This window comes from Sus scrofa, chromosome 13, assembly GCF_054392235.1.
Source record: "Sus scrofa isolate SSC_HxYL_T2T_F1_AM1 chromosome 13, Sscrofa_HxYL_maternal_Yorkshire_Landrace_v2.0, whole genome shotgun sequence".
Classification (NCBI taxonomy): domain Eukaryota; kingdom Metazoa; phylum Chordata; class Mammalia; order Artiodactyla; family Suidae; genus Sus; species Sus scrofa.
In genome coordinates this window covers 98,481,338-98,509,198 of record NC_139395.1, presented here as the reverse complement: position 1 = coordinate 98,509,198, position 27,861 = coordinate 98,481,338, and the positions used below count along the sequence as shown (strand labels likewise).

Sequence of the window (27,861 nt, the reverse complement as noted above, 5' to 3'; positions counted from 1 at the left end):
AAAGAGATGTATCACATTATTAGAATGTGTAATAAGTTGGTTCCACCTAAAAAGTCTGAGATGGTTCAATGAATTTATGCCCAAACTAAACTCTGAAGGGTTTCAGGTAAAGAGGAGGTGTTCCAGAAAGAGGAAAGAATGGGTACAAAGGTCTATGCTAAGAGGAAACATAGTTAAAAAACTGATACAAACACCATGTGGTCAGAGCAGGGAAGCCACTAAGAAGTAACTTGTAGAGTGAAAGTGACAAGAGATAGCTGGGTTAGGATGGTAGAAATGAAGATAAAGGCTTTAAGAACTATTGAGGAGGTAAAAAAAAAAAAAAAAAAACAGAATGGTGATAAACAGAATCTGCTATCACTGTGGTGCATTTTCTTTACATATTTACTTACATAGCTATCCTTAGTTTAACAAAATGAAACCATGCTACATATATTGCTCTATTACTCATTTTTCTACTAATATGCAATAAATCTTTCCATGTCATCAAATTAAAAAAAAAGTCATCAAGTTTCACATAAGGACACAAAACAGAGAAGCCTTGTTACAAGTCATTTCAGCTCCTGGGATCCAGCAATTCCAGGAACAAATCCACTATTTAATGGTAAATAGGTATTTTTCACAAGGAAATGTTATTCATATCTGTAATACATCACACCTCCACAGCATCCCCAGAAATAAATTTTAAGGTAATCAGACAAATACACTGAGTGCCTACCTCTGTTTCCTTTTCTTCAATAATATTTACAAGTCCTAAGAAAATATTTTGTAGTTTGATCAAAAATGGTTCTGGATAAATTGCCCAATCTTCCCACGCTCTAAAGCAGGTCATTACCCGTTGCTAATAGGAAAAAGACAATGAATTATTTTTTAGGGCAACACATATCAAACTTAGCTCATGATCAAGTACCATCACAAGTTGCTGTATTTTCCTTTAAACCAATATTCTTTTTAAAATTCAGAGGACAAATATTTACAATATCTTTTTTAAAAATCAGTATTACTTCCCAATTTAAAGGGGACAGAAACTAAGAACAAATAAAAAACAAACAGTAACTGTTTGCTCTTGGCCATCAAAGATCAAGGTCCCATACCACTGGTGGTACACATGAGGTCACATTCTAGGAAATACTAGCTAAGAAACTTAAGAAAGTTGGATATCAAGGTAGCCAAGTTTTGATCTGAATTCCTTTAAGGTCTGATGAAGTACTTCCTGATTCTAGCTTTATTCTCTATCCCATCCTTCAACTTTTCTATAAGCTGTTTTATGATCAAAATTTAAGGTCAAAAATTTTTTAATGAAGTTGCTTGTTTGATCCCCCTAAATGGTGGGATCTTTGGGCATGTTCTCAAGCTTAAAATTTCCTTAATCAATCTTCTTTTCAAGAAAGTATACTTATTTTTTTCAACTACAAGTATTTTCTTTTGGCTTAACATTGGTCTACAGATTAAGAGCAGCTTTATTAAAAAATTAATAACTGAATATACTTTCTAAACATGAATAACTAAAATGTATATTCCTAATTGGGCCAAATTAGATATACCACTACAAAACAGGTAAACTTCTGAATGTTTTCTGTGAAGAGAAGACTTATAACTTAAATAAAATTCTTAAAACTAAAACAGACACCAAATAATCTAACTAGATATATTTTAAAATTTCAGATTTTTTTGATACTGAAAGTAAAATGGTAGTAAATTTTTTTTTTTTTTTTTTTTTAATAGCTGCACCTGCGGCACATGGAGGTTCCTGGGCCAGGAGTTGAATCACCACAGCTTTCGACAACACTGGATCCTTAACCCACTGAGGCCAGAGATTGAACCCACATCTTCACAAAGACAACATAGGGTCCTTAACCTGCTGAGCCACAATGGGATCTCCAAAACGGCAGTAAATTTTACAACAATTTTTCAAACATGTAAGTTATGTCTTACACTTGGCTTAATACTCTTCTAGCCCTCCAATGTGCTTCCTTGCCTCCATGTCTCATTTAAAACAGCAGGACAAAAATAATCAAACAATAAACGTACCTTGAAGTTTTCAGACTGTAAATGGCCTTGAATTGTACGATAGGTAGCATTGAGGTCTGAAAATATCTGACATAACTTTGTTTCAAAACTGAAATTCAAATAATATATCTTTTACAATAGAATTTGCTTTAAAATCCCTATCCACTTCAGCATGCTAGCCAACGAAAACCACTTCTAGACTTTTTAAATTTCATAAATAATCAAGTAATTCAAGAACTAGGTGTTTAAACTTTAAAACTATAACTTTAACACCTATTATTCTGAAATTTTCTTCTACAAAATCTCCTAGAGTTTTAAGAACTAGTTCCCTTGATCAAAAACAAACTTCACAGCCAGGATAGTAGTCCACCTAGTCCACAAAATTAAGCAGAATTAAGATTAGGACCAATATATCTAAATTTCTCTTCAGAGTCAGTTTCTAAAGAAAGGCTTCCCTAACACCAAAAAGGAACTCAGGGGAACTGAGGAAGAGTTATTTATATTTGCCATTACTTCTACTGTTTCAGCTTATTTATTATACAAGTGACTAAATATGCAATAGAAATAAAGTCATATTTTGACTCTTCCTATTTGTTCTATTATCAAGTTTATCAAGAGATGAATACAGTTTAGTTCAACACAATCCAATTTTTTTGAAAATTCTACAACTATGTAGAAATTCAAATTTCTTATTATTGAGGGTATTAATTATCAAAAACTATCCTCTTTTTTGAGCTCCTTACCCTTAAATATTTTATTTTAGGAATATCTGCTTACACCACTATACTTACAATTTTCTATAATAGGAAGCATTGGCAACTTTGGCTGAAGAGTTGTATAACACATCAGAAACCAAATATAATCTGGCAATCTAGAAAGCCAAAAGGTAACACAAAACAGATTAAAAATAAAAATCAACAGAAAATATATCTTTTAAAAAAAATCCCTTATTCAAATTTTTTGAATCAAGATCTTAAGGCTGATGTTTACCTATGATTTAAAAATCATAACTAATTAGACAAGCTATAAGAAATTCGGTATCACTACACCATGACTTTGATAGGGATAAAACCTGTCATTCATTTATATTTCAACCTGTTGGTAACTTGAGTATCATCCAACCTCCCCAAGCAGAAGGAAAATAAAACTGCATGGGAAAGATTTCTTCAGTTAAGTCTTTCATTTAAAACAGAAACCAATTTCAATCCCAAAAGAAATCAACTATTATCTTTTACTTAGAAGTTCCACAAAGAGAAATCATTCCCATACCTTTTTGGGAAGGGGTGTCTTTAAGATGGACAATGACTCAGTAATGCAATCTACTATTTCTTCAGCAGCTTCAGCATTATTAAGACAGAAAACCATTGCATCTCCAATATCATTTTTCCTTGGCGTTAACCCCCGCAGAATTTCTTCTAATTTGTCCCTCTGTCTGAATACAAATTTTTTAACTTATAAATATTTATAGATACAAACTTTAAACGCCATTATAGTTCCTACTGACAAACTATTGTCTTTAAAACACAGTCAGATAAAATTCTGAAGACTAAATTGTGTTAAGTCTGATTTGTGTTACATATTCCAAATGTTACAATTTTTTTGGAAAACTTATATGGGGAAGGATATTTTTTCAGGAACTAATAAATTATTTCAGTGACTTTCACAGTTTACAAATTAAGCAAATTTAAAATTATAGGTATTTTTTCAAGAGTCTTTGAGAGTGTCCCAGTCCTACTATCCTATTACACTGGAGAGAAAAGAAAAAAAAAAAAAAAAACCTTCATATTTTTCACTCTCCTTTCAAGGAAGTCTGTTAAAGTATATCCTATGCATAGGATGAGGACAAGCTACAAATCAAGGATTGACAAACTTTTCCTGTAAAGAAAGGCCCAGAGAGAAATATTTTAGGCTATGAAGGCCATAGAGTCTCTGTCAGTTCCTCAACTTTGCTGCTGTAACACAAAAGCAACCATACATGTAAAGGAGTGGGTATAGTTGTGTCCAAGAAAAACTTTATTTATGAAAACAAGAGGCAGCCAGATTTACTCTATGGACTGAGTAAGCAGATCCCTGGGCAAAAGTAATGATGAACATACAGCTTCAGAAGCAAATACACTCTCAGACAGTATAATTATCTATTAGCAAATATTCTCACAAACAATGCATCAATGCAACTAGTATTAAGATTTATGGACTATACAGTGAAGTATATAATCCTGTAAACTAAAAATTACTTTAGCCTTTTTTCCCATCAGGTACGCAGAACTTCCTCTGAACGTTAAATCTGCTTCTGCTTCTTAAACCAGGCTAACTGCATTATAACAATGCTGACTGAGCACTTAATAATAATACACTTCCAGAGTGGCCACATATTACACTCCATGATGAAGCTTTGCAGTCACCCATCTGACTCCACTAAGCCATATGATAATTTTTTCTCTTTATGTTACAGAGAGGCAAGAATTCTAAAGGCCCTGAGAATTTCTATAAGAATATAAAGAATTCCACTGCTAAAGGACCATCACTTAAGAGATCACCATTAATTTTTACCAGCAGAAAGAAGTCAAGTTCAATAGGACACATACTTATACTTATCAAAATGTGTAAAATTACAATGTGTTATGTCAAGTGATGTTACTCTTTTAAACATTCACAAATTTTAGAAACCATTTTAGAGTTAACATTATCTTAGTAAGACCATTATTTAAAATGACCATTGAAACAACTTTTCTGAATATATAACAGAAAGGAAAAAGCCTTACTCTTCCTTAAGTGCTCCCTTTTTACTAGGCTCCTCCACAAAAGCTTCTGTTTCCTGCTCTTCTGACATCCCATGCAGGTATGGATTTAATGGTGGTGGCCTCCAAAACGATCCATTTTTGAACATACGAAAATCTTCCGTCCGCCACTTAGTTGGAGAATCTCCCTAATAAGCATCCACAATGTTATTACAAAGTTCTAATACCTCAGAGTCAAAATTAACAAAGTAATTGTTTATACTTACCTGCAGAATAGAATAAAGCTTCCACCTATAGTAAACATGGGCTGGTGTCTGGTTTTCAAATAAGAATCTAAAAACAAAAAATTAAACATCATATTCTTTAATGGAGAACTGCCTTCAAGTAAATATAAACAAATGAGAAATATCTGCTTATTTAGTTCTAAATAAAATCAAAGGCAAATATCCCTTAAGAGAAATCCTCATCCCAACCCCAGACCACCTTTGTAACTGACATTAATACTCAGAAGATATACACACACCCTGCTGAGTCTTACAGTTTTATCAAACACTTATGTGTCAGATACTGAGTCTGGCAATGGAGAGGTTTTCTCAAGATAAAATCTCAAAAGCAGTGGTTTTCAAATGATTTAAAATTGTAAATAAATGTTAGATATCACTGCTATTCAGAAGATGAGCTCTTTCCTATAAACCTCATTTATCTTACCATAATCTGCTTATGAAAGCAGATTCCACTGAAAAATAAAATGAAGAGTATTTTCCTCCTAGAGAATGCTAAAAACAATGCTACTTAATTAACTAAATCATTGAAACCATTGGAAAACTGATCCAAGCACAAATTCTAGCCTAATTACTAAAAGTGCCTTCTCACTCCATTACAAAAACCTCATTGTTTTTCAAATTTTATTCTTGGAATATTCTTAATTTCAAGAAACAAGTTTAAAGCATTTTTTAAAATGCACACCTGAGGATAAACAAAATGTGGTATGTACATGTGATGGAATATTATTCAGCCTTAAAAAGTAAGGAAATTCTGACACATGCTATACCAAGGATAAACCTTGAAGACATTACGCTAAGTAAAATAAGCCAGTCTCAAAGTACAAATAGGGTATGATTCCACTTAGATGAGGTACCTAGAGTAATCAAATTCAAAGAGAGAGAAAAGTAGAATGGTGTTTGCCAGAGGCTGAGGGACAAAGGGAATGGGGAGTTATTGTTTAAGGGGTCAAGTTTCAGTTATGGAAGATGAGAAAAGTTGTGACAGTTGACAGCAACATAAATGTACTTAATGCCACGGAATGCTACATGTAAAAATGGTAAACTGCATGTTATATGTAAATCTCACAATTTTAAAAAATGCATACCTGAACATAGGATTGTTGATCTCTCTGTTCATAATCATAGCTTCGAACATTGGCCCTTCACGTACAACAAACTCTATCATTCGATGTATCAGGGCGAGCAAATTCCTACAACAACAACACAGTTAAAGAAAATGGATTCAGACCTACCACTATATAAAACTATACTTGAACTAAGTTACTAAAATTGTGCAGAAAAAGATTATTCTGCTGACTAATACAGAATTTTAAACCAAGAAAGTAGCCTGGAGCATATGTTAACACCTTGTGCATTAAGAGGGAGTGGGGCAACAGGAATAAGGGAGTGGGAGGGGGAGGAAGGTAAGGGAGGGTAGGAAACCACAACACAGCTTCATAGTAATAAAGATTTCAATTTCTAAATGCCACTTAATTTTATTTTCCAAATGCAAAACATTAAATTATGTGTCACAACTAACTGGAAAGCTGCAAATATATAAAATCCATAACTTTGAACTTATATGTTATCATAGCCATCTAAAAACTTACACACTAATCTCAGTTTAAAGAACATTCCTACACCAAGCACTTTTGTGGTGGTATTGAAAAGTTATATACATGACTATAATTTTATAAAAATGCAAAACTATTTAACAAGTATAAGGCCTGATTTAATAAAAGAAAATCCATCCAACTCCTGTGCTTTTCTGGTACACATGTAGCAGATGGAGTTTTATTGAATCTGACCTTTAATGAGGCAACATCCCTTTGGACCACACTTCAAATTAGTTCACACAGTTCATGACAAGTACAATTCTGCCTGTGTGTTATGAATCAATAAAACAGTTATATTGTCAAAGCCTTAAATGAATGGAGTCCTCTTTCCAAAATATTCCAAAATAAGGGACATAGTAATACGTCCTTTCTATTTTTCTTAACAATTACTTTCCAATATTTATCCAGAAATAAACATATGTGTTTAACTTTTGTAATTTTATTGTTTGGGCTTATAGAAAGTCTATTTTTTAAATCTGAAGCCAACACCTTATTAGACTCCAAGCACCAATTTTAGACATTGATTACAGTGTCAAGCAAAAGTGGCTCAGCTTATTACAGCTATTCCTGATTTCTCATTTCACTGGGTCCCCAGCATATAGAGTTGGCAAATAACAATCGGGAAAAGCAAAAGGATATTGGCTCTTGGTACAAGGCACACACTAAGTTACACCTTTAGCATTCCCAGATCAAATTAAGTTCGTATAACTGCTAAAATATAAATAAATATATAGTTATAGGATAAGACATTTTTTGGCTCTATAAAACCCTGCTTCAGAGTACATGAACAGTAAAATATCTCATGGTGATAATTATTTTCTCACAATTTTCAAACAAACCTACTTTTAAGTGGATACTTAAATCTCTACATAGTGAAAAAAATAAAATTTCTTTGACCTTCTAAAAGAGATCAAAAAAATTATATGAAAGTTTAATAAGTCTTTAACAAAGGGAAAACTACATATTTAAAATGAATTCAATTTCAAATTGTTAAAAACAAAAAACCAAAAGCATCACTTATTTTTAAATTTAAAAATTCTTTTTCTTTTGTAGAAGTATTAACTGCTCTGCAAATATGCAGTTCTTGATGTATAAATGAAAATGTATTCTTAACATCCATATGGTTAATTACATTGTTTTGAAGAAGGGAAATAATGCAAAGTTATGATTCAGTTCTGAACTCCCACTGGTAGGGAAATTTTATGTATCATAATATATAAAATCAATTACTAGGTGGATAAATGCTATACATCCAGAAACTTGTATGAATTAAGTCAAAAGCAACTTGACTTGCATATTAAAGATAGATGAAAAATGGTTTAGCAAGTTTAAAACAAAGGATTCATTGTAATGGTCAGTCAAGACTTTACAACAAAGTGTGTACTCAAAATTTTGTTTAGAAATAAGCTAAGCCACATGAAAAGCTAATACTGGATATATGCTTTTTGAGTGCTACAAAAATACTTTCCTATGAATGCTTTGTCAGTGGAAAAACCACTATAGTTTTAAACAGGCTTGTAACTGATAAATCTATTTTTAGAAAATTTAACGTTTAAAAGAAGTTTTATAATGTTTGATGACTATTTAAAATCAAAATCTGACAATTAGTTGTTGTAACTCAAATTCAAGATTACTAAAGGACTGTAATCACTCTCTTGTTTTCCTTAAGGATGTGTTTCTTATTTTTAAAAGGGTGACTTTTTTCAGAAAGAAGCAGTGTAGTACAAAAAGATGATATATTTTAAAGTGCATTATTTTATTTTAAAATGGTAATTATCTTATTCTGGGCAACAACAACAAAAAAAAAAAAAAAAAATTGTCTCTCAGTTATAATAAAACCACATTTATTGGAGTCGATCGTACCAATGTCTGGTCAAAAACTGTATACTTTCCCAATCCATCCCATGATGTTTTCCTGGTCCCCCGCTGCCGCAGACAGTTCAGCTGGTGTTGCTCACCAAGGCCAATGTCAAAGAGAATTTGGTATTCTTTTGTGTTCATTTATTATTCAACCAGTGTTGTGTTCCTGTGTTTGGGAAAAGGCTTAGCTTGACTGAGCAAGAGCATACCTAGAGCATGAATTCTTCTGCTTTAACATTATGTTGAAAAATAAAAAAAGGAAGAAAAGAAAATAAAAGAATTCCAAACACCTTTGTTATCATGAGAAGTTTCTAATATGTTCAGTGTTCATGAAAATAATAGAAATGCCTTCTTAAAATCATTTAGGAAAAATTAAAACTATGCCTTCAGAAAGGAAAACTCAAACTAAGGTTGCATATTAGACAATTCAGAAACAAGAAAAAAAATAACAAATTGGATCAAATTGTAACATCTAAAATTTAAAACATTTAAAACACCTATTTTCCTACCACAACAGTCTAATATTAGACTAACAACCCCAGATTATATCTATTAAACACATTCTAACTACTAAAGCTATAAAAACCCTACATTGGTAATAATAAAAACAAAAAAGATAATGACATAAAATTGCAAAGTATACTAAAGTTAGTTAAATTTCACATACGCCCCCCCCAAAGTACTGGGAAGGAACCATTGCTCAGTCAAGATATTACCTTTTCCTCAACACCACTTTTTTTTTAATTCAGAAGGGGATATTGTCTATATTTAGATCAGTAATAATAAAGAAAAACATGTACCTTTCTGTTGGGATAACCACTTTGACTATGGCTTGCGACAGAGTCTGTATATGAAGTCACATCAGATAATAAACATAGAATATGTGAGTATTGTTAACAAGTAACAAGCAAAAATATACATATGCATTGAAAATACTACACATCTAATCACAAGTTTTGCAGGCAATCACTGCATTTGAAGTAATTATACACTAAGCAATTACATAAATGCAAATGGATGTGTTCAGTGAACAATAAACGTTCACCAAATGCAAAGAATCAGAACATTCCTGTCAGAATGCACATCAATGCACTGAAATAGGTACTACACTGAGAATTATCAGATACTACACTGAGAATTATCAGATAAAGATTTTAATTTGTGAAATAATTAACTGTTTGCCTCTGACCATACAGTTTGCTACTTTGTTCCCAAGCCTTTAAAACCAGCCCTGTCATTTTAAAGTGTAATTAATTCATAATAGAACCAACAAATTCTAACTTGAAATTACGCTGGTTTTATGTTTAACAAAAAGAAAATACTCACCCTTTGCTTTTACTAGAGTAGTTAACCTCTTAAAAACCATAATGCTCTCAAATATTCCAATACCTCAGATCTTGAGAACTAAGTTATTAGCTAGCTGCCATCCCAACAATTTGACTATTTAAGAGGTCTTTCTAATTGAAAAGGTACTTAACCAAATACAAAGTATCACTTTCTCAAAACAAAGTAAGTATCAGATACTACACTTAAGCAAACCTGGATACAACAGTGGACAAAGGAAGAAAAAAACCTAACAAGTGGTCAAAAAAGAAATGGTAGTCCGAAATAAAAATTTGACCTAAATATCCCAATACAGGGTTTCCATGGGCTAAGGCAGGGAACACATCTAGTTATTTCTTTCTCTTTAAGAGTTGCCAAACAGAAATGCACACACATTTTCTATAAAATTGTTGAAAGGAAATACTACCATAGATTTAGTATTTACAAATTAGATGCGGCCCTATGTACACTTTTTAAATTACCTTCTCAAAATCCTCCTTGTTTTTAGGTGGTGGTAACATGGGAGCATTGGGGTTTTTTAACCGCTCTCTAGGCTGTGCATTGAAAGGCAGTCCTGATGGAGGTGGAGGAAGTGTGTGTTCCATCATAGAAGGCGGAATGTATATGGGATGTGGAGGAATAGGCACAGCTTTACCCCAACCTAACTTCATTTCAAAAGACATAATCATCTTTCCTAAAAGAGAGGAAAAGTCACCTTGGTAACTTGCAAAAGAAAATAAAGGGTTCAAGTGATCTGAATTAATTTTCATTTTTAACCTTCACATTTCTGGTTCATTTTTTCCTAGAGTTTTTATAAATACTTTTCAAAACCAAAATGACATCTGAATTCTAAAAATGGACTCCCTTACCATTTAAATTTTTTAAAGCTCTTTCAGCATCTCTTCTATTCATAAAGGCCACAAAGCCACAATTTCTCTCTCTTGCTCTTTCTTCATCAGTTCTAGGCCACATAATTTTCACACTGGCTAATGGTCCAAATCTTCCAAATTCTTGGCACAACATTTCTTCATTCATCTATTAAAAGGCATAAAATGTTTTGGGTATGGAAAAAGGAAAAGGAAAGATTAAAAAAAGAGAATTCTATGCAACAGAAAGCAAAGTAGTTTTTGCAAAATGAAAAGAGATGATTAAAGCTACAATTTTCCCTTCCAGTACTGGGATCTCCACAAGGGTAAAAGTCTGCCCTCATGGGGCATTCACAAATCCTTTCGTATCAGAAACATTCTAACTAAGTAAGTGGCCAGGTAAAGAGGCCAAGTGGCTGTAGAAATCAAAAGCACACCTTTGCCTTCACTCTTCCTCCTTTTGAGATCCTGCATCTAAAATAAGCTGTTCTATTGCAATGGTTTGTTCAGGCATTTAGCAACATTTTAAGCAGCAATGACTACCACGCTTAAGTCAAGGAGGAAATATTTGCTGGCAATGAAAGAAATAAATCTGATCACTTTTTCTTTTCCCAGCACCCAGCTACCACTGTAATCAAGAACAGAGAAAAAAAGAAAACAGTAAATATGCAATGAGGTCCAAAACACATAATTTTTTAAAGAGCATATTATGCACAACAACCACTATTACACTTGGAAATGAAAGTAGCTACAACCTAAACTAAAACTGTTTAAAAAAAAATTACATTCCCCATAACAATTAATATTGAAACAGGGAAAATAAAAACATAAGAGACAAAAGCACAAAACTAGTTTGTTATTATGAGGATAAAAAAAAAAGAGGAAATCTCTAAGGAAGGAATCTACGCATCAGAAGAGGATAGTCACAAAAGAATATTGTCCACCACTGGTCATATCCTCAGTTGATAAATCAATCAGCACTTAATAAAACACTTCAAATCTGAGTACAGTCCAGTTACAGGAAGAGGAGGCAAGCCTTTAGAATTGTAGCAAGAAAATTTGGCCCACATCAGTAAGGCTCAACTTTATAACTTTAGAGACTCACAAAGTTCCACCAAATTTGCTTACTTCAGATTCTTGAATTCATTTTTTTTTAACTGATTGAAAAAATAGTTTTCCTCTAAAAGTATAAAGCACATGAGCCAACATTCATCTTATTTTTCCAATATTACCTGTGGATTAATGTTTCCGAGGTATAAATTAGTAGTGCTTGGATCTCCTACATCATGTGAACCAGGTGCATAATCATCAAGAACTAGGACCAAGAGCAAAAAAAAAAAATTATGACCTGCAAAATACAAAGTCTGGACAATTTCTATGAAATAAAAAAAAGCAAAAAACTGTATTACCACCAGATGATCTATTTCTTCTTGAAGGCGCATCCACTTTAAAAGGAAGAAAAGAAAGCAATTCTTAAGTTTTTAGAATTGCTCATCACAAATAATAAACATTAAAATAAATTTGACTTACTAGAACGACGCTGACCATCAGAATCTGACTGAGGTGGCTCAAATCGACTTAACCTGCCTTTTGTCTTATGTCTCTCATCACGCTCTTCTTGAATTCTGTTGAAAATATACATAGTCACTAATAATGAGCCAAAATTTGTTTGTTCATATTTAATAACAGAAATTATCCAGATTTTGTCTTCAAATAACTTGAAATGTGTGTAAAGCCAGTACTGATAAGCAAGAGTCCCTCAGCTATAAGCCATGAAAAAATTTCTGACATATCACACAAGCAATGGGAACACAAAGCCCACTTTTAAGGTGAGGAGGAAATTCAACATTAAAACCACTGAAATTGTTCTTTCTTGGCTAAGGGTGACCACTCTTCACCCCTATTTTAGTAACTATATTGTTTCCACTGCAAACAGGACTCCGGACATTAGTTAAATCAATTGAATTGCATCCACATAATGCAAGCAACCTAGACACTTGACAAAACACTATTTCATTTTCAAACATATCCCACAAAGTATCACTTTAAACAGCCTCATGGTACGCCAGTTAGTAAAAACTAATTGGTAGACTACTTTCTTCATACCTGCGTCTGTAAGTATCAGCTCAATATACCTACGACAGCCATTCTCAGCACTATAAAACTTACTGTTTCAATTCTTCTTTGAAGAGTTCCAAATTGCTTTTTTTCTTTTCTTTCTCCCCTTTCTTCAGTGGCTATGAAGGATATGATAAGTTATACTTCAAACAAAACAAAGTTAAATAAAACTAATGATTCAATAATCAGGTCATTTTAAATAAACTTTTACTTTAGTGCCAATTATAGACTAATCATTTAAATTAAAAAGAAAGAATGTTTCTTCTGTTACCATTAACCTTCCCTTCCTGTTCTCTAAAACTAAGAATTTTTTTTTGTCTCTCTCTTTTTTTTTGGGTGGGGGGGAACGACACCTTTGGCATATGGAAGTTCCCAGGCTAGGAGTCCAGTTGGAGCTGTAGCTGCTGGCCTACGCCACAGCCACAGCAACATGGGATCTGAGCCGAGTCTGTGACCTACACCACAGCTCACAGCAACGCCGGATCCTCAACCCACTGAGGGAGGCCAGGGATCAAACCCACATCCTCATGGATGCTAGTCGGGTTTGTTATCCACTGAGCCATGACCAGGAACTCCAAAACTAAGAATTTAATAATTATTTTAAAAAATAAGCAGCAGTCTTAAAGGAGCCACCAACTTTTTGCCCCACAAAAGTCTATAATACATAGTCCTGAACACTGTTAGAAGAGTACTGGGGGCAAAACTAAAAAAGTAACTGAACTGCCACCAAAAAAAAAAAAAAATTAAAAATAAAATAAAATAAAATAAAAATAAGCACTCTTCAAAACAATCACCTTAAGGAGGATATGAATTACTGAAACAAACAGCAACACCAACACCTTTGAAATTTCTCTCTTAAAACTGCTTCCAAAAATCATTTTGGAATTCCTCTTATAAAAGTGCCAAAATAATTTAATGGGAAAGAACAATCTTTTCGACAAATGATGCTAGCGCAACAGAATATCAACAAAATAAAGATTGAAGTTTTACCTCTACTCTACACCATATACAAAAATTAACTCAAATGTTCACAGAGCTAAATATAAGAGCTAAAACTATAAAACTCTTAGAGAAAAACACAAGTGAATCATCATGAACCTAAACTAGGCAATAGTTTCTCAGATATGAAGAAAGGACAAAATTTCTTTTGTTTACTACAAGAAACAAAAGGAAAAGCAACAAAACAATTGATAAACTGAACTTCATCAAAATTTAAAACTTTTGTTCTTCAAAGGACACTATCAAAAAAAGGCAAAGATGGGAGAAAAACATTGGTAACTTGACTCTAGAAGCATGTAAAAAAATACTCTTACAACTCAACAATAAAGACAACCCAAATAAAAAATGTTCCAAAGAACTCTTGTTGTGGCTCAGTGGAAACGATGTGACTAGAATCCATGAGAACCAGAGGTTCGATCCTTGGCCTCGCTCAGTGGGTTAAGGATCTGGCGTTGCCATGAGCTATTGTGTAGGTCACAAACTTGGCTTGGATCTGGTGTTGCTATGGCTATGGCGTAGGCCAGCAGCTACAGCTCTGATTTGACCCCTAGCCTGGGAACTTCCACATACTGTGGGTGCCGCTCTAAAAAGACAAAGACATGGGAAAAGAAAAAGCGCCAAGGATCTGAAAAGACATTTCTGTACTGAAAACTACAAATGATAATAAACACATAAGATGCTCAACATCACTAGGCAAGTGCAAATCAAAACCATAATTAGGTAAACCTTCACACCCACTAAGATGACTAATTTTATTTATTTTATTTTATTTTATTTATTTTTTTTTTTTTGTCTTTTTGCTATTTCTTTGGGCCGCTCTCGCAGCATATGGAGGTTCCCAGGCTAGGGGTCGAATAGGAGCTGTAGCCACCTGCCTACGCCAGAGCCACAGCCACGCGGGATCCGAGCCACGTCTGCAACCTACACCACAGCTCACGGCAACGCCGAATCGTTAACCCTCTGAGCAAGGGCAGGGACCGAACCCGCAACCTCATGGTTCCTAGTCGGATTCGTTAACCACTGCGCCACGACGGGAACTCCTAAGATGACTAATTTTAAAAACAAACACATTTTAGCAAGTGGTGATAAACGTGTAGAAAAACTGGAACCTTTATACACTGCTGATGGACTATAAGATGGTACAGCTACTTTGGAAAACAGTATGACAGGTTCTCAAAAGGTTAAACAAATTAGTTACCATATGACCAGCAATTCCACTCCTAGGAATATATAAGAGGAATAAAAAATACATGTTCACACAAAAGCTTATACATGAATGTGTTTAGAAGTATTACTCATAATAGCCAAAAAGTGGAAACAACACAAACATCCATCAAGTAACAGACTGATAAACAATGCGGTAAATCCATAAAATGGATTACTCAACCATAAAAAAGAATAAAGTAATGATATACATATGCCACAATATAGATGAAACTTAAAACATTATGCTAAGCAGCTAGACACAAAAAGGCCACAAGTTGTATTCCATCTGCATGAAATGTCCAAAACAGATAAATCCAAAGGGATGGCAAGTAGTTTAGTGGTTGCCAGAAGTTGGGGATGACTAAAAGTTAAGTATACAAAAGTTAACTTTCTTTCTGGGATAATAAAATGTTCTAAAATTAGAGATTAGTTATTGTTGCCCAACTATAAATATATTTAAGGAGTTCCTGTTGTGGCACAGCAGAAATGAATCCAACTAGGATCCCTGGTCTCGCTCAGCAGGTTAAGGATCTGGCATTGCCCTGAGCTGCGGTGTAGGTCGCAGACGCGGCTCAGATCTGGCATTGCTGTGGCTGTGGCTTAGGCTGGCAGCTGCAGCTCTGATTAGACCCCTAACCTGGGAGAACCTCCATATGCCGTGGATGTGGCCCTAAAAAAGACAAAAAGACCAAAAAAAAATATATATATATATACACACATATATACACACCACACATACACATACATATATATACTCACACATATATACATACATATATATACTCACATATATATACATACATATATATACACACACACAGACACATATATATTTAAAACACATATATGTAAAAAACTATAATTTTCAAGAGTCAATTTTATGGTGTGTGAATTAATCTCAACAGTTTTTTTTTTAAATTGCTTTCAGAGCGATCTTAAAAGTCACACAAGAAAAATCAGTCTCACTATTCAATATAATCACATTTCTTCACCAAATTTCGCTCCAAATGATAAGACCCACATCTATCTACCATCCCACATGAAAATCCAGCCCTCAAAAAATTAAGATTTCCTAACACTGAGCATGTTTAAAGGAAAGTGTCACTAGTTCTGACAATTTCAAAAATGTGCCAAGCAACAGACACACTACTGGAGTACCTAGTCTTCCAAAGTAACCGATACTATACATGCTGATATAATTTAAATACACAAGTTCAGCACTGCTTAAAAAGACAATCCCATTATTTTACATTTATACCTAAAATGCAATTAACTTTTTACTTGCAATATAAGTAACAGCAAATGTTCACTGCTCAAAGAACATAAAAAGAATATCTATGTGTCCTAATTTATTATTTCTCATTTAGGAAGATTAAGCATAAATATTCAACATCTACTCCCAAAATAATTAAAAACAAGAAACCAAAGTCCTGCTTACAGTGGAAGTACTAAAAATACTGGTAGTGTCATCTCCGTACATAAATGGTCACTTTATTTAAGTAGGACTTACAGGTTTTTTGGTTTCTATCACAAGAAGAGATGGTGGTCTTTCATTGGATGACTGATTTGGAGGGTTTTTTTGATCTGCAAATCTTGAAGATGGCTTATAGATTTTTCCTCTTTTTTCATCTGTTTCATGTTCTTCTGAAATTTAAAATGCTCAATTTCAAAACCAATTTCACATTACATGGATTTTCTTTACTATTTTTATTTAGGAACAAAAATTAGTAAAATGCTTTTGGTATCAAAATATATCACTAGCGACAAAATACAAAATTAAATTCAAATATTATTCTCAAAAATATTAATCATTTAGAGGAAAACTACAAACTACATTTAAGTTTTTTACAAAGTTCTCTGCTATCTCAAAACCTGAAAGGTACTAGATATTTTAAAACTTTAAATCTGGCTCCAATTTCTCAGTAACCCATAGTTGGCCATATAGTTTGCTAATTAATATCACCACTAGAGGGTGCTGATAGAAAGGAAACATGAAATTCAAAAGCAACCAATTTCTTTCACAATTACCTGCAGTCATCCAACCAAGACTTTAGGTTTGCCCAAGGGCTATAATATTCATACTAACCTTTAGCTGCATTAACAACACCTCCACGCACAAATGTTTTCACTTTATTACCATCACTTCCTTCAAAAGCAGCAAGAAATTCCTCATAAATCTCAGCAGCTGCCTTTTCATCCTCCTAAAATACACAAGAAAATATTGACATCATTTGATATAAAAATTATTGTACAGGAGTTCCCGTCATGGCACAGCAGAAACAAATCCGACTAGGAATCAAGAGGTTGCAGGTTCAATCCCTGGCCTCGCTCAGTGGGTTAAGGATCCAGCATTGCCATCAGCTGTGGTGTAGGTTGCAGAGGTGACTCAGATCTGGTGTTACTGTGGCTCTGGTGTAGGCTGGGGCAACAGCTCCAATTAGACCCCTAGCCTGGGAACCTCCATGTGCCTCGGGTGCGGCCCTAAAGAGACAAAAATAAAATAAAATAAAAATAAAAATTATTGTACATAGGGTAAAACACACCAAGAAATAATGTAAACAAAACCTCTCCTCCACTGGGGAAAGCAGGTTATTCAACAGTCCTAAATAATATCTAACGCTTAGTAGATACTAGTTAACACTGAAATTAAAGGGAATTTTGCTTCTCTAAGGGTAATTTATGGAACCAGAAAAGGACCCATTAAGTAAATTTGCTTAGGGACAATTCAAGGGTCCAACTGTATGACAACTGACTATACAAACTATATTATTCTACTAAATGTTTAGGACATTTCCAAGGTTCAATAAATCCAATTCAGTGAATATAAAGATTTCCTTCGCAAACTATCGAAGACATGGGTATCAGAACTTTGAAGGGGCAGTATCTCCAGACAGCATTAAAGAAAAAAAAAACCCTCAGGAAAAACCTTGACAATTGTAATTATTCTAAATGACCCCAAAACATGTATGACTAGAAAGGCCAATAAAGCAAAACAGAAAATCTAGAAATCCAACAGAATATGGAAATTTAGTATTCAGTAAAAGGGGCATCTCAAATCAGTGGAGAATGGATGGACTCGACTTTTTTTTGTTGATAGGGCCACACCCAAGGCATATGGAGGTTCCCAGGCTAGGGGTCTAATTGGAGCTATAGCTACTGGCCTACGCCACAGCCACAGCCACAGCCACACCAGATTTGAGCTGCGTCTGTGACCTACACCACAGCTCACAGCAACACTGGATCCTTAATCTATTGAGCAAGGCCAGGGATTGAACTGACAACCTCATGGTTCCTAGTCGGATTGGTTTCTGCTGAGCCACAACAGGAACTCCTGGATGGACTTTGCAATGAATGATGCTGGGATTACTTGATAGCCAATTACTTGCTACACACCCAAAACTAACAACTTTCTAGGTCAACTATACTCCAATAAAATTTTAAAAGGATGTGAACATTATCTGCCAATAAAAAAGCCAAGGTGGAAAAAAAGTGTACTGTGTATAGCATGCTATTGTTCATCTAAAAAAGAACAGGCACAATGTACATTTACACACTTGATTATATAAAAAGAACAAAAATAATCAAAACTGTTACAAAGAAGAGAAGAAATAGCGGAGGGGACAAGGATAAAGTTGGACTCCTCTGAATAAACTTGTGTTACAGACTTAACTTGGGATTGGGAGCTGAAAATTCCCTGGAGGTCAAGAATCTTTGAAAAACATTACTGTAAATATACTTAATACCCCCTTAGACATATTTACTGACAAAGATAACTAAAAACACATTTTAGGGAGTTCCTGTCGTGGGGCAGTGGTTAACGAATCCGACTAGGAACCATGAGGTTGCGGGTTCGGTCCCTGCCCTTGCTCAGTGGGTTAACGATCCGGTGTTGCTGTGAGCTGTGGTGTAGGTCGCAGACGCGGCTCGGATCCCGCGTGGCTGTGGCTCTGGCGTAGGCTGGTGGCTACAGCTCTGATTAGACCCTTAGCCTGGGAACCTCCATATGCTGCGGGAGCGGCCCAAGAAAATGGCAAAAAGACAAAAAAATAAATAAATAAAAATAAAAATAAATAAAATAACACATTTTAAGCATTACCTTCTTCTTTAATTCCTCTTGCTCCTTCTTACTTAAAGTTCGCTTAGCTGTACTCATTTTTCCAATACTGAATGCTTTAAGTTTGTTTTCCAGAAGAGGCTGTGGAAAGAAATAAAAAGCATACCTTTACATACACATTCTCAATGCTATCTATAACTCAATTAACTTGTTATTACCCTAAAAGTTAATAACATACAAAAGCCATTTAAAAAAAAAAAGGTAAAAATAAAACACAGAGACACCAAGGCTTAGGACCCCTTCCACCTAATTGTTGATAGCAAGAATGCAGTTAAGGAGGTAAACTACAGAAGTTTCTAGGCAAAAGAAGCAGTAACAGAAAACAGACATTCAAATAGGGAGGAGGAAGCATATTATTTTCATGGTTCAGTATCAAGAATTACTACCATCTGGAACCCCTGCTTCAGGTACAACGAATCATCACTTCCTTTTATAATTCAGTAACTTACCTCACTCTTTGTCATCAACAAAACTCATATTTATGAACGCAATAGTTTCATTTTCATTGCTGAGAAAATATCACATACAGTGTTTTAGGTTTCAGACAAATAAATAGTCATCAATTAACTTCATTTATTTTAGAAACAACTTCCTCCCGAAATATGGCTTCAATAAATTGTAGACCTTTAAATGTTATTCATTTGAATGTTAAATTTTTTTTTTTTTTTTTTTTTTTTTTTGCTTTTTTTGTTAGGGCCTCACCCATGGCATATGGAGGTTCCCAGGCCAGGGATTCAATCAGAGCTGTAGCCACCAGCTTATGCCACAGCAACTTGCAATCTGAGCTGCATCTGCGACCTACATCACAGTGCACCCTCAATGCCAGATCCTTAACCCACTGAGTGAGGCTAAGGATTGAACCCTTGTCCTCATGGATGCTAGCTGGGTTCGCTAACCAATGAGCCACGACGGGAACTCCTGATTCATAAACTTTTAAAAGAGAGCAATGTTGGAGTTCCCTGACGGCCTAGTGGTTATCACTGCTGTGGCGCGGGTGGGTTCGCTCCCCGGCCCAGGAACTTAATAAACAAATAAACTTTATTTATTTGTATGGCCAAATAAATAAGAGGAATGTTTATTAAATACAACCTAAAATATCAATCTGCAATTGAGATCTGAAGGTTTCTCTCTCACCTACCAAAATGAGAAGTACAAAATTAGATTATCAATCCCCTGGTTATTTAAACGGGCTTGCCCTTGTGAAATAGGGAGTGGAAAAGTAATATTGCTGCAAACTACTTTAAAGTTACATTAAAATCCCTTTGAAAAAATAAAGCAGTTCATAACTCAAAAGTCCATATTGGGTTTCAGGACATATTCAAAGTAAATTTTCCCCCAAATCAGAAAGGAAAATGTTTTGCCATCATTCAGCACCAGTGTTTCAACTTTTGAAGTTTAAACAAATGGTAATAATTACATATAAATTCAACGAAAAGCAATTTTACAAAAAACAAAATTTCTGTGCTTAATGTTATTTCCTAAGACCTAAACACATAAGAGATAAGTGGTAAGGAAATTACGGAATATTCGTTCAAAAAAATATAATTATCTATTAAAAATTTGTTCACATTTTTCCTAAAATTAAAAAAATTATATCTGAACAGTCTTTTAAAACATATTCCTGTAAAATGGACCTCAGCAAAGTAAAAATATATTTACAAATATCAAACACGAAAAAATAAAGTGTTACCAATGTTAATACTGGCTGGTAATGTTTATCTTCTTCATTCTATTTTCCAAATTTAATCATGACAAGAAAACATTCTTTGAAATTGCGCAGGTTACTCTGGGCACTGCACTGACTGGAGTGAATAGCTTCCCAGGGCAGGACTACGTATAAGCTCTCTGAGAAAAGTATGTTTTAGTCATCGGGTGTATTTCTAGCAACTGGCATTTGACACTTGGTTCAGTAAAGGTTTAGGTATAAGGGGAGAACAATAAATCTGATTATTAACCATTTTACATCCAAAACGCTCCTTAGTTTTTAAATAAAACTATAAATTTTAAATCAAAGAATATTTTACAGATGAGCTAACAAAACATTTCCTTGGATAAGTCTGAGTTTATTGTTAACCCAAATATAATAATGAATGCCATTTTCAAATAGTGTAAGATGAAACAAGTACAAAACCAAGACATTCACTACTAAATTCAATCAAGGACAAATCTAAATCATTAACTACTCTTTCCTATTTTTAATAATACTTACTTTTGAGAGATTCTGATGAGGAGAATCACAAAGACTTTCACGGGCACTCTCATTCCTATAATTATGTTTTCTTGGGCTCTTAGGTCGTGTCCGACTTGGCATATCACTATCTGAGGGTCCAGATGCATCCATCTTCAAGAAAAGTAAAACAGGTTTTTGAAATTCATATATGCAGTACTGAAACTAAAAACCCAAATGTTCAAACACTGACAAACTTCATTATATGCTATCGAAATATATCACCGATGATCCTTCAATCCCCTAATACCACCACTGATCTCATCAGAAAAGTCCTTAAGTTTATGAAAAGTTTCCAGTATTTTTTTTTTTTGCTTTTTAGGGCCACACTAATGACATATGGAGGTTCCCAGGCTAGGGGTTGAACTGGAGCTACAGCTGCAGGTCTACACCACAGCTCATGGCAATGCTGGATCCTTAGCCAACTGAGGGAGGCCAGGGATCAAACCCGAAACATCATGGTTCCTAGTCGGATTTGTTTCCGCTGCACCACAATGGGAACTCCCAGGTTTCAATAATTCTAACTTGCACTTGCAAGCTCAAATTTTATATGGCTAATAGTTGTTTTTCTTGATGTAAGTTCTTTTCCTTTACTTTTAAGAAAATATCTGCCAAACACCCAAGTCTGATTAACCATAGTTTGTCAGTTTAACCTTCAAGTAAAAATGGTATTACATGAATAAAGATGCCAGTTTGATAACTTAATCCCACAAGTACCTTTCCTCAAGACAAACACCACACTTTGGCAAGCAGAAACGCCTCACGTGTACCTCTTATTTCATCACTCAGAACATTAAAAAGACCCATATGCAAGGACAAGATTTAATAACTTTTACTGCTTCATCAAGAACATTCTCCAGTGAAACTAGCAGTTTCACTGTGCCTGCTAAGGGAAGAATACAATGACTTCTAACACATGTTGGTGACACTGCCTTGATTTGTGCTAAGGTTCCAACAGTTTACCCATCAATTTTTTTTTTTTTTTAAGTATAGTTGACTTACGGCATATTAAGTTTCAGACATATAGCACAGTGATTCAGTTACACACACATACATACATTAAAGACAGACATATATCTTTATATTCTTTTTCAGATTCTTTCTCCTTACAGGTTACTGCAAAATAGTGAGTAGAGGGCCCCTATGCTGTACTTCTTGCCCATCAATTTCCTTTGCACCATTAGTGCAAATGTCAATACCACAAAGATAAATAATGTCTTAGTATTACTACAAAATAGTTCTGAATTCAGAACTATTCCTTGGAATCCCAGCAACCCCAGCAGAATGAGGACCACACTTTGAGCACTGCTATAATAACACATGTAAAGAAATGTTTATACACTATTCAAAATGTCAAAAAGCTTTAAACAAGGAGTTCCTGTCGTGGAGCAGAGGTTAACGAATCCGACTAGGAACCATGACGTTGCGGGTTTGATCCCTGGCCCTGCTCAGCGGGTTAAGGATACGGTGTTGCCGTGAGCTGTGGTGTAGGTTGCAGATGGGGCTCGGATCCCAAGTTGCTATGTCTCTGGCGTAGGCCAGCGGCTACAGCTCTGACTGGATCCCTAGCCTGGGAACCTCCATATGCTGCGGGAAGCGGCCCTAGAAAAAGCAAAAAGACAAAAAAAAAAAAAGCTTTAAACAAAATATCTATGCCCATTGACAGAGAAATAGCTTAAAAAGTAACTGTACCTCCCCCAAGGAACATTAAGATGCCATTAGAAAGACCAGATTAGAGCTATGTCTGCTGATTTGAGAGGATTTCCAACAGGTATACTGTGCAGTGAATGAAGAACTGTGTATAATGCAAAACCTGTTAAAAAATATGTAAGTACACACAATGTATGCACAAAATTTTACAAGCATAATTTAAAAAAAGGAAATATACACACTTGGTTTCTACCAAGTTATGTGAATAGAATACAAAAAAGAACACAAAACATCTAGTAAAAAAAGATGAAAACAGGCACATATGATACAATCATAATTATTTATCAAGCAAAGTCATAAGGGCTATTATCAAGTAGGGATATATACAAAGAGATATTAAATTTTAAAGAAAAAAGACCAAGACTGTCTTTTATACTCACATGTGCATCTGAAGATCCAGATGAATGAACATCTGATGATCTGGTCTACAAGTATTAAAAATAAATGTCAACATTTAAATAGTTAGAAAATGCATTACATAAATGAAACAAGTGTTTCTCATGTTATACAGACTTAGGCTTTCCTAACTTGTAGCAATTTCTTCTCAACTAATAAAACCAAAGGCTTACAAGAAAACACTGTGATCCAAAATAAATGTGTAAGTCAATTCTTTAAAATTCAGAATGTATACTTCCCAAAATATGACACACATGATAGTGGGATATACCCGAGGCATACTGGAAACCAACCCTCAACACTATTTTTACAACAGAATTTTTGTGCAATAGCTCTTCCCAAGTCATAAGATACACTGTTTACTGCCATAACACTGACGGGGTAGCAACTTCTTGCTACATAGCAAAGAAACCTCTCCTCCTTTCTCCAACCTCCAGAAGTCATGTAAGAAGCAGATTCTAATAAGAAAATCCACACATAGGAGTTCCCGTCGTGGCGCAGTGGTTAACGAATCCGACTAGGAACCATGAGGTTGCGGGTTTGATCCCTGCCCCTGCTCAGTGGGTTAAGGATCTGGCGTTGCCGTGAGCTGTGGTGTAGGTTGCAGATGCGGCTCGGATCCAGCGTTGCTGTGGCTCTGGCATAGGCCAGTGGCTACAGCTCCGATTAGACCCCTAGCCTGGGAACCTCCATATGCCACGGGAGTGGCCGCAAAAAAACAAAAAAGAAAAGAAAATCCACACATAAACCCTTGATGTCCCATAAAAGGTACAAATTCTACTGCAGAAATAGGATCTTTCTTTTCCTTGAAACTACTATCAAATCTTTGATAGGCCAACATTTCCAACTTATTTTAGGGATTGCTTCTTTTTCAGCATGCCACTGTTAACAACTGTTGCACAAAGAAGAGCTCAGTCTTCAAACAATGGCACTTTCCAACAAGGACAACTGTTAAAATCTCATCTTTCTTTTTCTTTCTTTTTTTTTTTTTTTTTTGTCTTTTTGCCATTTCTTGGGCTGATCCCGAGGCATATGGAGGTTCCCAGGCTAGGGGTCGAATAGGAGCTGTAGCTGCCAGCCTACGCCAGAGCCACAGCAATGCGGGATCCGAGCCGCGTCTGCAACCTACACCACAGCTCACAGCAATGCCGGATCGTTAACCCACTGAGCAAGGCCAGGGATCGAACTCGAAACCTCATGGTTCCTATTCGGATTCATTAACCACTGCGCCACAATGGGAACTCCCTCATCTTTCTTTTTCTTAACTGATCTACATTTCAGATTACATATGGCATATCACTCTTTATTTTTCACTAGACATTTAAGGATGAAGAAGCCAAGCTGTAAGGGTATTAACTAAATAATATGTGGTATCTTTCTGAAATGTTTACTTGGCAGCCCACAATTTAACTGTCACTGAGTTGTTTTTAATTTTTCAAGGTACTAGGCAGTGAGATTTTACTTATTTTACATATTTTTAAATACTAAAAGTGAAATCAAGAATCTTGAGATCAGTGGTAATAAACCCAATTAGTATCCATGAGGACGCCTGTTTGATTCCTGGCCTCACTCAGTGGGGTTACAGGATCCAGCATTGCTGTGAGCTGTGGTGTAGGTTGCAGATGAGGCTCGGATCTGGCATTGCTGTGGCTGTGGCATAGGCTGGCAGCCGCAGCTCTAATTCAACTCCTAGCCTGGGAACTTCCATCCGCTGAGGGTGCAGCCCTAAAAAGACAAAAAGAATCTTGAGACCACAAATGTCTCATCTGATCCTAGCTCCCAGCTGTAGATTTCAAATAAAAAAATGCAAAAAAAAGCTAATTTTTAAGAGAGAACTGAAGATCTGTATTGTGTAGAAAAGAGCAAATAAGATTCCTGTGGGTCCACACAATACTGCTTTATTTACCTGGTTGAAACATAAGGTTAAGAACAGCTGGTCAATTTTTCATTATGAATCAATTTATTCCAAGACAACAGAGTACTGAGCTCATCTCCATTCTTTCTACCTATCATTTTTCTGTCTCCACCTTTTATTGTGTTCAGTTTATTCTCCCTGCTAACCTTTCCTAAAGGCAAGATGTCAGAGAAGAAATTTTTTGATATTTCAATTTAACCCTATAAAACATGCTCTGAATCAGTCTGAAATACGATCATCTGCAGACACTTAAAAATTAGAAAACCGAAGAGAATAACTCCTCTTAAAAAAGAAAAAAAGGAGTTCCCGTCATGGGGCAGTGGTTAACGAATCCGACTAAGAACCATGAGGTTGCGGGGTTCGATCCCTGGCCTTGCTCAGTGGGTTAGTGTAGGTGGCAGACGCGGCTCTGATCCCACGTCGCTGTGGCTCTGGCGTAGGCCGGTGGCTACAGCTCCGATTCGACCCCTAGCCTGGGAATCTCCATATGCCGCGGGAGTGGCCCAAGAAATGGCAAAAAGACAAAAAAAAAAAAAAAAAAAAAAAGAAAAAAGAAAAAAAAGTTCAGTCAAGAGACTGAATTGAAGGGGGGAAAAAAAACCTGCCTTCTAATACACCAGTGTTAACCTGCTAAGTAACAAAAATAAAACCCTTGTCATAATACTAACAAAAAACATAAAACACCTAGAAGCTCCCACTGTGGCACAGCAGTTAGGTTAAGGATCCGGCAATGTCCCTGTGGCAGTCAGTGTAGGTTTGATCCCAGCCCCAGTACAATGGGTTAAGGGTCCACCGTTGCTGTGGCTGTGGTGTAAGTTGCAGAGGCAGTTAGGATTCAAACCCTGGCCTGGCAACTTCTACATGCCAGATGGGGCCAAAAAATTAAAAAATAAATTAAAAAAAAAAAAACAAACCTAGAAACCAACTAAAGAAATATGTATAATTCTGTGTGAAGAAAACATACACTTCACAGAAGGGTTGTTATCAAGTTACCATTTGAAAAGATTCATCACATTCCTAGATGGAAAAACCTACATTGTTAAGACAAAGTCAACTAAACCTAAATTCATTTACATAATTCATTCAACGGCTCAAAATCCTAAAGAGAAGTTTCTGCAAGGGGAAAAGGGGGATTGCCAAAATTACGTGTAAAGAGCATCCAGAAGAATAAGCATGAAAGAGCAGCTAAGACAGTGAGAGCTTTTCTTTAATCTATGCACCATAACCAAATCATAATTTCTAGTATTTAAAAGTAACAGCATGGCTTAATACAACTCATCAGCTGACTTCAATAACCTAAGATGGCACTGATCTTATTTACTGCAAAGCAGACACTTTCCACTGATACATAGCTATAGCATTCAGAATGAAACTTTTTTAGGCTCAAGAACAGTTAGAGAGATGCAAATAGTTGTTAACAAAAATTTTACAGGAATAACCAACTTCTAAAGCTAACGGTCCAAGGTAAGCAGTAAATGTATCACTACTCTAGAGGCTGAGCCTCTCCCTCTAGTTAATCTAAAGCTGCACTGTATTTTTGTCTTGTGTTTGAGTTTTATGTTTTTACTGAAGAACAGCAAATTAATGATGTTTAAAGGTCTTCTGAAGTCCACAGCACAAATTCTTATCCAAATAGAAAGATCCAAAAGCAAGAAATGAAAGGGTAAAATAAGGGAGGTTTGAGGCAATAAAGAAGCAAACACAAGATTAACCACAGGATAGAGAAAGCAGATATAGCATGGATATGGGGAAGAAGAGTAAAAAAAACCAAAAAATTAAATTAAAAAAAGGTTTTTTTTAAGGGCTGCACCCACAGTATATGGAGATTCCCAGGCTATGGGTCTAATGGGAGCTACAGCTGCCGGCCTACACCACTGCCACAGCAATGCAGGATCCAAGCCGCATCTGTGACCTATACCACACACAGCTCACGGCAACACTGGATCCTTAACCCACTGAGCTGAATCCTTAGCCCACTAAGTGAGACCAAGGATCGAACCCTTGTCCTCATGAATACTAGTCAGATTTGCTACCACTGAGCCATGATGGGAACTCCAAAAAAGATCATTAAGATGGCTGCTGAGGAGACAGGCAAAGCTAACTAAACTATACCATAAAACTTTTTTTTTCTAGCTGCTCCTACTTTACTTCAAATGAAAAACACCCTACACCTGAGTTCTCAAATTTGCAAACTATCCACAGATTTAATAGGATCTATCCTTTCCTTGAAACTATTTCCACAGTAGAATTTGTACCTTTTATTATACACCAAGGGTTTATGTATGGATTTTCAATCAACCATTATTGTACTGAGATAACTGCCAATTCCTATCTTTAACCTTGGTGCCTCTCCTGCATCCCAACCTGTTCAACAGCTTCTTAGACATCTTCACCTGAATGTATACAAGCTCCTCAACTCCAATATATCTAAAATTATCTTATCCCAAACTATCTTCTCCTGTTGACAGTCTTATTTCTGACAATGTCATAACCTGGAAAT

The 27,861-nt window shown here is 35.3% G+C and overlaps 1 protein-coding gene across 8 annotated transcripts in view; it reads right to left on the bottom strand.

The window, feature by feature from the left end:
• The window catches only part of U2SURP (U2 snRNP associated SURP domain containing), a 55,386-nt gene that overhangs the window by 21,776 nt on the left and 5,749 nt on the right, over positions 1–27,861 (bottom strand). For 2 of the 8 annotated variants that reach the window (XM_013982108.3, XM_021069580.2), the window contains exons 2-20: positions 23,431–23,475; positions 21,323–21,454; positions 19,096–19,194; positions 17,086–17,200; positions 16,510–16,643; positions 12,846–12,913; positions 12,207–12,301; positions 12,086–12,121; positions 11,909–11,991; positions 10,680–10,845; positions 10,293–10,504; positions 9,288–9,331; positions 6,118–6,222; positions 5,015–5,081; positions 4,773–4,936; positions 3,280–3,442; positions 2,802–2,881; positions 2,032–2,119; positions 719–841 (exon numbers count right to left, since the gene is read on the bottom strand). In XM_013982108.3, the coding sequence (XP_013837562.1) occupies positions 719–841; positions 2,032–2,119; positions 2,802–2,881; positions 3,280–3,442; positions 4,773–4,936; positions 5,015–5,081; positions 6,118–6,222; positions 9,288–9,331; positions 10,293–10,504; positions 10,680–10,845; positions 11,909–11,991; positions 12,086–12,121; positions 12,207–12,301; positions 12,846–12,913; positions 16,510–16,643; positions 17,086–17,200; positions 19,096–19,194; positions 21,323–21,454; positions 23,431–23,475 (2,019 nt within the window). The remainder of the gene's footprint in view (positions 1–718; positions 842–2,031; positions 2,120–2,801; positions 2,882–3,279; positions 3,443–4,772; positions 4,937–5,014; positions 5,082–6,117; positions 6,223–9,287; positions 9,332–10,292; positions 10,505–10,679; positions 10,846–11,908; positions 11,992–12,085; positions 12,122–12,206; positions 12,302–12,845; positions 12,914–16,509; positions 16,644–17,085; positions 17,201–19,095; positions 19,195–21,322; positions 21,455–23,430; positions 23,476–27,861) is intronic. The other 6 variants (XM_013982107.3, XM_084989938.1, XM_021069583.2 and 3 more) reach the window with 3 other exon arrangements.